Source organism: Giraffa tippelskirchi, chromosome 13, assembly GCF_054371585.1.
Source record: "Giraffa tippelskirchi isolate mGirTip1 chromosome 13, T2T-mGirTip1v1.2.pri, whole genome shotgun sequence".
Lineage (NCBI taxonomy): Eukaryota > Metazoa > Chordata > Mammalia > Artiodactyla > Giraffidae > Giraffa > Giraffa tippelskirchi.
In genome coordinates this window covers 71,890,355-71,903,126 of record NC_137287.1, presented here as the reverse complement: position 1 = coordinate 71,903,126, position 12,772 = coordinate 71,890,355, and the positions used below count along the sequence as shown (strand labels likewise).

The 12,772-nt window shown below is 41.0% G+C and overlaps 1 protein-coding gene across 11 annotated transcripts in view; it reads right to left on the bottom strand.

Moving 5' to 3' along the window:
• Positions 1–12,772, bottom strand: part of PRPF18 (pre-mRNA processing factor 18) — a 53,153-nt gene that overhangs the window by 7,770 nt on the left and 32,611 nt on the right. For all 11 annotated transcript variants that reach the window (XM_081553555.1, XM_081553551.1, XM_081553546.1 and 8 more), the window contains one exon: positions 11,560–11,715. In XM_081553555.1, the coding sequence (XP_081409681.1) occupies positions 11,560–11,715 (156 nt within the window). The remainder of the gene's footprint in view (positions 1–11,559; positions 11,716–12,772) is intronic.

Below are 12,772 nucleotides of genomic sequence, written 5' to 3'. Positions count from 1 at the left end.
GGAATTCCAGCTGAGCTATTTCAAATCCTAAAAGATGATACTGTTAAAGTGCTGCACTCAGGATGCCAGTAAATTTGGAAAACTCAGCACTGGTCACGGGACTGGAAAAGGTCAGGTTTTTTTTTCCTTCCAATCCCAAAGAAAAGCAGTGCCAAAGAAAGTTTAAAGTACTGCACAACTGCACTCATCTCACACGCTAGCAAACCACTGCTCAAAATGTTCCAAGCTAGGCTTCAAAAGTACGTGAACCGTGAACTTCCAGATGTTTAAGTTGGTTTTAGAAAAGGCAGAGGAACCAGAAATCAAATTGCGAACATCTGCTGGATCCTAGAAAAAGCAAGGAAATTTCAGGAAAACATCTACTTCTGCTTCAGTGACCACACTAAAGACTTGACTGTGTGGATCACAACAAACTGTTCAAAATTCTTCAAGAGATAGGAACATCAGACCACCTTACCTGTCTCCTGAGAAATCAGTATGGAGGTCAAGAAGCAACAGTTAGAACTGGACATGGAACAAAGGACTGGCTCAAAACTGGGAAAGAAGTATGTCAAGGCTCTACACTGTCACCTTGCTTATTTAACTTCTATGCAGAGTACATCATGCGAAATGCTGGACTGCATAAAGCACAGTCTGGAATCAAGATTGACAAGAGAAATATCAATAACCTCAGATATGCAGATGAAACCACCCCTATGGCAGAAAGGAAAAAGGAACTAAAGAGCCTCTTGATGAAAATGAAAAAGGAGAGTGGAAAAGTTGGCTTAAAACTCAACATCCAAGAAACGAAGATCTTGGCAATGGGTCCCATCACTTCATGGCAAACAGATAGGGAAACAATGGAAACAGTGACAAACTTTTATTTTCAGTTCAGTTCAGTCACTCAGTCGTGTCCGACTCTTTGCAACCCCATGAACCACGGCACGCTAGGCGTCGCTGTCCATCACCAACTCCCAGAGTTCACCCAAACCCATGTTCACTGAGTCGGTGATGTCATCCAACCATCGCATCCTCTGTGGTCCCCTTTTCCTCCTGCCCTTAATCGTTCCCAGCATCAGGGTCTTTTCCAGTGAGTTCAGCTCTTCGCATCAGGTGGCCAAAGTACTGGAGTTTCAGCTTCAACATCAGTCCTTCCAGTGAACACCCAGGACTGATCTCCTTTAGGATGGACAGGTTGGATCTCCTTGCAGTCCAAGGGACTCTCAAGAGTCTTCTCCAACACCACAGTTCAGAAGCATCAATTCTTCGGTGCTCAGCTTTCTTTATAGTCCAGCTCTCACATCCATATATGACTACTGGAAAAACCATAGCCTTGACTAGACAGACATTTGTTGACAAAGTAATGTCTCTGCTTTTTAATATGCTGTCTAGGTTGGTCATAACTTTCCCTCCAAGGAGTAAATGTCTTTTAATTTCATGGCTGCAATCACCATCTTCAGTGATTTTGGAGCCCCCCAAAATAAAGTCAGCCAGTGTTTCCACTGTTTCCCCATCTATTTGCCATGAAGTGATGGGACCGGATGCCATATCTTAGTTTTCTGAATGTTGAGCTTTACATGTCCAGTTCTAACTGTTGCTTCCTGATCTGCATACAGGTTTCTCAAGAGGCAGGTCAGGTGGTCTGGTATTCACATCTCTTGAAGAATTTTCCACAGTTTACTGTGATCCATGAAGTCAATGGCTTTGGCATAGTCAATAAAGCAGAAGTAGACGTTTTTCTGGAACTCTCTTGCTTTTTCAATGATCCATTGGATGTTGGCAATTTGATCTCTGGTTCCTCTGTCTGTTCTAAAACCAGCTTGAACATCTGGAAGTTTACGGTTCACATATTGCTGAAGCCTGGCTTGGAGAATTTTGAGCATTACTTTGCTAGCATGTGAGATGAGTGCAATTGTGTGGTAGTTTGAGCATTCTTTGGTATTGCCTTCCTTTGGGATTGGAATGAAAATGGACCTTTTCCAGTCCTGTGGCCACTGCAGAGTTCTCCAAATTTGCTGACATATTGAGTGTAGCACTTTCACAGCATCATCTTTTAGGATTTGAAATAGCTCAACTGGAATTCCATCACTTCCACTAGCTTTGTTCGTAGTGATGCTTCCTAAGGTCCACTTGACTTGGCATTCCAGGATGTCTGGCTCTAGGTGAGTGATCACACCATTGAGATTATCTGGGTCATGGAGATCTTTTTTGTACAGTTTTTCTGTGTATTCTTGCCACCTCTTCTTAATATCTTCTGCTTCTGTTAGGTCCCTACCAGTTCTGCCCTTTATTAGGCCCATCTTTGCATGAAATGTTCCCTAGGTATCTCTAATTTTCTTGAAGAGATCTCTAGTCTTTCCCATTCTATTGTTTTCCTCTATTTCTTTGCATTGATCGCTGAGGAAGGCTTTCTTAACTCTCCTCACTATTCTTTGGAACTCTGCATTCAAATGGGAATATCTTTTCCTTTTCTCCTTTGCTTTTCGCTTCTCTTCTTTTCACAGCTATTTGTAAGGCCTCCTCAGACAGCTATTTTGCCTTTTTGTATTTCTTTTTCTTGGGGATGGTCTTGATCCTTGTCTCCTGTACAATGTCACGAACCTCCGCCCATAGTTCATCAGGCACTCTATCAAATCTAGTCCCTTAAATCTATTTCTCACTTCCACTGTATAATCATAAGGGATTTGATTTAGGTCATATGTGAATGGTCTAATGGTTTTCCCCACTTTCTTCAATTTAAGTCTGAATTTGGCAATAAGGAGTTCATGATCTGAGCCACAGTCAGCTCCCAGTCTTGTTTTTGCTGACTGTATAGAGCTTCTCCATCTTGGGCTGCAAAGAATATAATCAATCTGATTTCAGTGTTGGCCAACTAGTGATGTCCATCTTAGAAGTCTTCTCTTGTGTTGAGTCTTCTCTTGTGTTTTTGGAAGAGGGTGTTTGCTATGACCAGTGCGTTCTCTTGGCAAAACTCGATTAGCCTTTGCCCTGCTTCATTCTGTACTCCAAGGCCAAATTTGCCTGTTACTCCAGGTGTTTCTTGACTTGCTACTTTTGCATTCCAGTCTCCTATAATGAAAAGGATATCTTTTTGGGGTGTTAGTTCTAAAAGGTCTTGTAGGTTTTCATAGAACTGTTCAACTTCAGCTTCTTCGGTGTAACTGGTCGGGGCATAGACTTGGATTACTGTGATATTGAATGGTTTGCCTTGGAAACGAACAGAGACCATTCTGTCGTTTTTGAGATTGCATCCAAGTACTGCATTTTGGACTCTTTTGTTGACTATGATGGCTACTCCATTTCTTCTAAGGGATTCTGGCCCACAGTAGTAGATATAATGGTTATCTGAGTTAAATTCACCCATTCCAGTCCATTTTAGTTAACTGATTCCTAGAATGTTGACGTTCACTCTTGTCATCTCCTGTTTGACCACTTCCAATTTGCCTTGATTCATGGACCTAACATTCCAGGTTCCTATGCAATATTGCTCTTTTCAGCATCGGACCTTGCTTCCATCACCAGTCACATCCACAACTGGGTGTTGTTTTTGCTTTGGCTCCATCCCTTCATTCTTTCTGGAGTTATTTCTCCACTGATCTCCAGTAGCATATTGGGCACCTACAATCCTGGGGAGTTATCTTTCAGTGAACATCTTTCAGAGTTCACTTTCAGTGAACAGTCATTCCGGTCTGACAGAATGTGGTCCACTGGAGAAGGGAATGGCAAACCACTTCAGTATTCTTGCCTTGAGAACCCCATGAACAGTATGAAAAGACAAGAAGATAGGACACTGAAAGACTTTTATTTTGGTGGGCTCCAAAATCACTACAGATGGTAACTGCAGCCATGAAATTCAAAGATGCTTTCTCCTTGGACAAAAAGCTATGACAAACCTAGACAGTGTATTAAAAAGCAGAGACATTACTTTGCCAACAAAGTCCATATAGTCAAAGCTATGGTTTTTCCTGTAGTCATGGATGGATGTGAGAGCTGGACTATAAAGAAAGCTGAGCACCGAAGAATTGATGCTTTTCAACTGTGGTGTTGGAGAAGATTCTTGAGAGTCCCTTGGACTGCAAAGAGATCCAACCAGTCCATCCTAAAGGAAATCAGTCCTGAATATTCATTGGTAGGACTGATGCTGAAGCTGAAACTCCAATACTTTGGCCACCTGATGCAAAGAGCTGACTCATTTGAAAAGACCCTGATGCTGGGAAAGATTGAGGGCAGGAGGAGAAGGGGCCGAAAGAGGATGAGATGGTTGGATGGCATCACTGAGTCACCAGACATGAGTTTGAGCATGCTCTGGGAGTTGGTGATGAACAGGGAAGCCTAGCGTGCTGCAGTCCATGGGGTCGCAAAGAGTCAGACACGACTGAGCAACTGAACTGAACTGAATGAACTGCCAATGTTCTAATAAAGGAATGAATTAACTTGAGATAGTTAAAAATTAATCCTACCTTCGATGGAATACACCTTTCACCCAAAGTGAGATTTTCTAAAAATGTGTACTTAATAAAAATTTCTACACTTTCAACGTTCATAGCCATGTATATACCAAGGCCAATCCTTCAGTGTCCACAGGAATTCTTTTCACACAAGTGTATATGATTAAAATTGAGTGGATCTAAATTACTCATCCCAGACTTTTCAATTTCTGATCTGGATCAAGCTGCTTGGGACAAAAGCAATCTCACGCTGCTTCCAATGAAGAGTCCCAGTGCAACTGCCAAATGTATTCAATTGCTCAGGCTCTGCAGGACTTAGTGGAAAATTAAAGAAAACTCAGTTTGGGACTAACTTAATCTTCTTCTCGAGTTTATGGTAAGAAACAGAGCTGCTCCCATTTTTACCTGTCTGAATGTTTGTTACATAAATGAACAGAATTACAAATTCAAAGGTTTACCATTTCATAGAAAGTAGTATCAAATGACAAGTGATAATTACATTTTGAAAACAGCACTCACCTACTTAATGAAAGTAGGCAAAAATGTATGCCGAATGACCAATTTGAGGAAAGATTTTATTTATCTGAGCTATAAGGACTTCACAGTGCAAGATGATCTTTTTTTTTTTCTCATGCATGTGGCTGAAAAATATAAGTTAATATCCCAAGTAAAATGTCTGTTCAGCCGCCAGCTAAAAAGCATCATGGCACCAACACTTAGTGTTCTATGATACTAAAAGGTAATGTAGGGCTTTCCTGGTGGCCCAGTGATAGAGAATCTACCTGCCAATGCAGAAGATACAAGTTCAATACCTGGTCTGGGAAGACCCCACATGCAGTGGAACAACTAATAAGCGCATGCACCACAACTACTGAGCCTGTGCTCTAGAGCCTGGGAGCCACAATGACTGGGCCCACGTGCTACAACTACTGAAGCCCGCATACCTAGAACCCGTGCTTGGCAACTAGAGAAGCCACTGCAATGGAGAAGCTTGTGCATCCCAACGAAGAGTAGCGCCCCACTCACCACAACTAGAGACAAACCTGTGCGGCAATGAATACCCAGCACAGACAAAAATAAAAATTAAAAAAAATTTTTTTAAGGTAATATAGATGAAAGAGAAATGCTAGCAGTATTTTTCTCTAAAAATTTGTTTTAATATGCCAGGAAGTTATAAATGGGTAAACTGTTACCAAAGTAACTTGCCTTTAAGAAATGCCTTTTCAGACCCAAGAATGCCAGAAGGTAGGATAAGGCCACTTGACCCACAAATGGGCGACATAGAATCTGATGCATAGAGAGTGCTTGCCAACTAACAATGATATTGTGTATCCAGCACATGGATCAAGCTGTGATTGCTCACTGCAGTAATGAATGTTTCTGTGATACCATTTTCAGCAATAGGTGAACATGTTATCAATTTAGAAATGTTTCACAAAAACAAATTAAGCAAAGTCCAGATGAAGTATACCAAACTCTGAAATGTAGATATAAATACCTGACATAAAATGCTGGAATGATGTTTTCACCAGGGAATTTACAAACTTGAGGTTACTGAACACAACTTACCAGAGAAGAGTATTAGGGAACATTTTGCCTTTTGGAATAGTGAAGTCTTGAGAAAAATTATTTGGAATGAATATTACTCCTTAATCTTCTAATTCCCAAAGAAACTTGTGTTGAAACAGCACACAGAGCAGTTAATCTACATGAATTAGGAAGGGTATCCACAGCAAAAGGAAGGGCACACTCAAGTTGGGTAATATGATGGCAATAGTTCCAAGGATTTTACAAAGGTCTGGGCAAGACCGGGACCAACAAGAGACAGTACAGCATCCCCCAGCCGGCAATACCCCGAAGCCACGGCAGCCTGTTTCCAAGGGGGTGAGGGAGGAAAGTGGTGACTGAAACTAGGCAGCGATGGCCAGACCTTGAGGAGGGGTACAGCAACCCCACAAGAGGAAGCCAGGAAAATAAATGCCCCAAACTCGTTCCTCTCCTGCCTATAAAATGCCTTCCCGTCTCACTCAGTCTGCCCCATTCAGAAGTCAGAGGGCAAGGGAGCCTGTCACTTGTTCATAAAAGCCAGGCTTCCAGGGCACAAGGTACAGGACCAGGTAAGGAAGGGTGGAGCGAATCTGGAGGGCAAATCACCAGGTGAGGCCAATTTCAGCTTTTTGTCCTGTTCTTCTTTACCAACAAGTAAAGAACCGTCACAACATGAACCTTTTCAAGAGATGTCTGGAAATGACTAAATTATGAAGACCAACTAATGAAGAACTTCCTGTAATCTGTGGAGAAGCTTTACCCAAATCTGGGCCAAAAGTTACATCTGCATTTGGCAGACCAACCAAAGTCCTTGAAGTTCCTACCAACAGTTCCATCTCACCGGAGATTTGCAGTAAACTAATACGCTATCCAACTTCTCTTTGATCTGCATGGTGAGGAAACCCTCCCTATGGTGTGTTTAATTTTTGTGAGAAAGAGAACACTTCAAACAACTTTCACAGTTTAAATTCTACAGAGGTTTGCATAAAACCCAAAGATGAAATCATGTTATAGTAAAGAGCCCCTTGAATTGTTTCCAGGCCAAAATACTGGAGTGGGTAGCCCTTCCCTTCTCCAGGGGATCTTCCCAACCGAGGGATCGAACCCAGGTCTCCCACACTGTAGGCAGATTCTTTACCAGCTGAGCCACCAGGGAAGCCCCAGTAAAGACCCCCTTGAATTGGTTTCTCCGTATTTCAGAAAACAGTTATTTCTTACCAGTATTTCTATGCAAAAAGTAATTCTTCTATACATTGCAAGATTTCATTTAAGTGATGTCCCAAGATCTGGCAATATTAACCAATAATGACACAGATCAAAATCATGGTTATTTCTGATGGGAGGAGGACTTAGGCTCAGAAAAGGAATGAGGGAAACTTCAGGGATGCTGCTAGAAACTTCCTGTTATCTAGACCTTGTTTTACATCTTGATATAAAATCACACGTACATTAAGAATCACCAAGCTGTACAATTAAGATCAGTACACTTTACATGCTTCACTACTTACAAAGGTTTACTACATCTTAACTTAGAAAGAAAATACCCTATTAAATGACTTTCACAATTACCCCCTCAGCAAATATCTTAATGATGAAAAGGTTTGGGTTTACACATTTACTCTGGGGTCAACAAACTACAGCCCACAGGCTGCTCATCCCTTTTATACACGGAATTTCACTGGAACACGGCCTCTGGCTGCTTTCACACAGCTGCGGGGTTGGAGAGTTGTAGCAGAAACCTATGAAGTGCAAAGCCTGAAGTATTTACTACCTGACTCTTTAAGAAAAAGTGCGTCACTCCCTGACTTCAACTTCAAATCATATATTTAAACTGTCTCTTTGTAGGAATAATTCAAATCAGTCTCATCAGAATACCAAAATAAGAGGAGAGAGATTCAAAAGACAGCTTAGTAAATCACTCAGTTAATTGTAATCAAGAATTTCATATAATGCTAACATGGGGGTGGCAGCATTTAGCCTTGAGCTGCACCATGGGTTTAAGACAGATCAAAAATTAGCACTTAATTTGGCCTCACAAACTGCTAATTTTTTGTTTTTGTTATTGCCAACATTTTAAAAACAGCATATGCTTTTTTAAAAAATTAAGGATTCTGGCATCTCACTAAAAAATAAAGGAAGATGGAGCAAAATTAGAAAGATATTCCTACAAAGTAACAATGAGCTGAGGTGACACCAGTGATGCTAAGGCTAAGATGCAGCTGACAACTTCATGCTGTGCTTGCACTGCCACGGTTTTAAATTTTTATTTTATATTGGAGTACAATGGAACTGACAACATTGTTAATCAGCTGTCCCCCTTTCTCATCACAGAGCTGACAGGAAAATGAAATACTGCTTCTGTGTCTACATGGAAAGTAGGAAAAGACAAGTCAGATCGAGGGTCAGGGGCTTCTTACCACTCAGCTCACTCATTACCTGACTATCCTGTGAGTGTCAATTTGCAACCTCAGGTTTAAGCAATGGCCTCTAGGGAAAACAGCAGAGAGGACCCAGAGATATTAACGGACCAGAAAAGAGTAATAGTTAACCAGATTCTCTCACATATCAAGTGGGAGGGATCTCCCCTGTATCTTCTAAAGCAGCCCTACTCCTATTCGGGGGCAATTCTGCCTGTTAAAAAGTTTCTTTGTATTATTTTTGCAACCTCTTACCAGTCTACCATTGTTTCAAGACAAAAAGATTTAAAAAGGAAGAATTTTTTCCTTAAACTGATTAGAAATGTGTCTTCCTTCCTATACCTTGCTGCTGTTGTTTAGTCCCTAAGTCATGTCCAACTCTTGGCGATCACAAGGACTGTAGCCTACCAGGCTCCTCTGTCCATGGAATTCTCCAGGAAAAAATACCGGAGTGGGTTGCCATTTCCTTTTCCAGCAGGTCTTCCCGACGCAGGGATCAAACCAGTGTTTCCTGCATTGGCAGGTGGAATCTTTACCATTGCGTCACCAGGGCCTTAACTGTATAGGACAAATTTAACCCCTCTTCCACCACAAAGTTCTCTCTTTATCAACAGTTACCCAGACCCCCAACAAGAGTCTCCTTTCTCAAGGACTAGAAAAAAGCCAGACTTTCACCTCTCTTGCGTCTGAGTATTCATTTAATGGGCAAATTTTGATTTGAGCACCCACCACAAGCACTATTTCTAGACTCTGAGGACACATCAGTGAGCTATGCTCCTGCCTTGTGGAACGTACACTAAATTAAATTATTATGTCTCTCTAACAGTGTAGCATAAGCTCTCATTAGACCTTCCAGTAGCCATACTACACTACTGTTATTGTACTTACAGTCCACCAAATTCCCTAATTTTTCCAGATATACACTGCTCAAACTGCTCAAGCAACTGACAGTTTCAAATTTCTTTATGGTCATCATTACCTTTTAGAACAAGATAAGCATTAATTTTTTAGAATCAGTCTTTTTCTTCAGTCTGTCAAGAACTTCCAGAAAGCAAATTTCTTCTCTATCTGAACGTACACCTTATCCCTTCTGTTTCTTACTGTCTGTAAATCTGATAAATAAACCTCTTGGTAGAGTCACCCAAGTTGGTCATGAAAACTGTTGAACAGGAGAGTGCTGAGGTCACTAAGAACCCCATGGCATATCACCAGCATCCACCCAGACAGACATGGATTCATTACTCAGTCCTCATGGCTTCTCTCACTCGACAGGCTGAGTTCACCTGGTTGTCTTATCATATTTACATCTGTACACAAGAATATTATTATGTTTAGGTCAAACACCTTCCTAAAGTTCAGATACAGTATGTTCACCAATATTCCTAATCACTTTGGGGAAAAAGGAATGGAAGGAGAAAAGTTAAAAAGAAAGAACAGTGGGATTTCCCTGGTGAATCAGAGGTAGCGAATCTGCCTGCCCAAGCAGGAGACACAGGCTCAATCCCTGATCCAGGAAGATTCCACATGCTGCAGAGTAACTAAGTCCATGCGCCACAACTATGGAGCCTGTGCCCTAGAGCCCGTGTGCCTGGAATCCAAGCTCAGCAACAAGAGAAGCCACTGCAATGAGAAGCCCACACATCATAACCAGAGAGTAGCCCCTGCTCTCCACAAGCACAGCAAGACCCAGCACAGCCAAAAATAAAATATTTTTTTTTACAAAAACGAAGAACAATGGAGGGAGGATAGGTCATTGTATAGCTATAATAATAAATATTATTCCAAAATAAACCAGAAATCTTTAAAATACTAGGCATATTTTAAAAAAGAAAAACAGTTTATAAGATGGTAATCAAACCACTATTTAAAAAAGGCATGCTGTCTTTAAGGCAGGGCTTCCCAGGTGGCTCAGGGGAAAAGAATCTGCCTACCACTGCAGGAGACTCAGATTCAATCCCTGGGTCAGGAAGATCCCCTGCAGGAGGAAATAGCAACCCACTCCAGTATTCTTGCCTAGAAAACTCCATGGACGGAGGAGCTTGGTGGGCTACAGTCCATTGGGTTGCAAAAAAGAGTCAGACAAGACTGAGCATGCACCACACACACACACACACACACACACAAAATGAACTTTTATACACACTATAGCTTTGGCCATGGTATAGCTGAAGACAGTCAGTAAATTTAATCACTGGAAACAATGTTCTATTGTTAAAGCCAAACCACTTTTTCCCCCAACTAAAAGCTTTTTGCCTTCAATACAGTCAATGGTGGTTATTTAAAAAATGGAAATGTCTTTGATTTCCATAACTAAATTTGAACTCTAAAATTCTACAGTTCCCATTAGGGGGTCAAGTTGAAATCATATTTTAAAATGTTAATACAGATGAATAAGGCACAAAGCATGACATGCAAAATAACCTTTAGCACTTGGAATTGAAATGAAATAAAATGGTAATGTATGAATATGATACTGACTGTTGTCCGGCACAAATTCTGAAAACATGTTATGCATTTTAAGTGAATCTTATACTTTAAATAAACTTTGAGTTTCATCTTCAAGCTTTAGAGTTAACATCCAGCAAAAGAGAGACACAACCTGGGATCACTGATAACTTGGCAAAGGTTATAACTGAGGTTTTTTTCCCCCACTAAAAACAAAAGTTGAACCCAACAGCATTATTATCAGGTTTATGTGAGGCACAATAACTTTAAGAAAATAAACTATAAATACTTTAAATCTATTTGTGTAGAGAAGTTTTGTTATAAATTATTTAAAAAATACTACTAGCCAAATTTTGACTATTCATACCTTTTTAGTCTAGATGTTAAACCTACCTTGAAAATAACAAAATTGTGACTTATTGCAAAATACTCTAAATTCATCATTCTTCAGTAAATTCCCAAAGCAAACAGTAATAGTTTTATTTCACTACTAAGGTAATTAAAGCACAATACTTGACTGTCTTACATCATCTATGACACTTAAAAGGTTTCTGTTTTACAGTTCAGTGAAGGTGTCTTAAATACAAGCACTATTTATACAAAGTGTGGACTTGCACTCTGTCATGCTATATCCTATTGCTGTAATTCTCCTTCTCTCAAAACTTAGTTTGAGAAGTGGGGAATGTTAACCTCCAGAGCACTTTGCCCTCCAAACTACTTACCTGAATATATTTCCGCTGTGTCTCATCGTTTAAAACATGTGCAACATGCTTGGAAAAAATCTTTTCCCTGCCAGTTCTGGCATGGATGCCAACCATAGTGACACCAATGGGCCAAGGGGCGTTTCCAATGGCCATCTGAAGATAGGCATCATTAGCCTAAAAAGAAAGTTTAAGTAGAGATCAGAAAGGCAGAAATATTCTATTGGTCCAAATTTTTCATTTAAAGTATTTCACAGCCCTACATGATGTAATTTTCATCCATCTCTTAGGCATGTTGAAAATATTACTATTCCCATTATTCAAACAAAAGAAATTAAAACAGGGGTGACTGATTGCTTTCCCAGGACCAGAAATGTCTGTGGAAAAATAGAAACCAACGCTAACTAACCCAGTGAGTAAAAAGACAAACATTCTTTGCAGCCTTCAGGCATTAAGTATTAATGCAGCTCAGATCTGGAAGTACTAGGTAGGTAATCTGATGCACTGGTAGAGACTCCAGTCTGAGTCTCTGTTAGACCTGCTCTTCTCCATAGGTGGTCACAGGGAAGACAGAGGCTAACTAGTTTTTCATAATCCCACCTGAAGCTACATCCTCTCCCCACACAGCAGTGTGGACCTCTGAAAGTAGTACGGGCTCTGTGTGCTGGGACCATCACATCAGTCCCAAAGCAGATGTGTAAACAGATTAAAAACTGGCCCTCAAATAGCTCAAGGATGAGATTGTTTCACTTTGGCCCCCCGAAACCTCCCACCTGCCAAGGATCTTAAAAATAAAAGCTACAGTCTCCCTGGTGGCTCAGAGGTAAAGAATCCACCTCCTAATGCAGGAGACCTGGGTTCGATCCCTGGTCCAAGAAGAGCCCACGTGCCGTGGAGCAACTAAGCCTGTGAACCACAACTACTGAGCCTGTGCCCCAGAGCCTGAGAGCTGCAACTACTGAGCCCACATGCCCCAGAGCCCATGCTCAGCGAGAAGAGAAGCCACTCCAATGAGAAGCCTGCACATCACAGCTAGAGAGTAGCCCCCGCTCACTGCAACTAGATAAAGTCTGCGCAGCAATGAAGACCCAGCACAGCGAATGAATAAATAAAGTTATATTTTAAAAAAATTTAAGGCTACAAAATGAGAAGACAGAAAGCAACGAAGACAAACAGCTTTTTATAAACCAAGCATGGCTACTAGTGGAGGGAAAGAAGGAAAAATACAGAACAG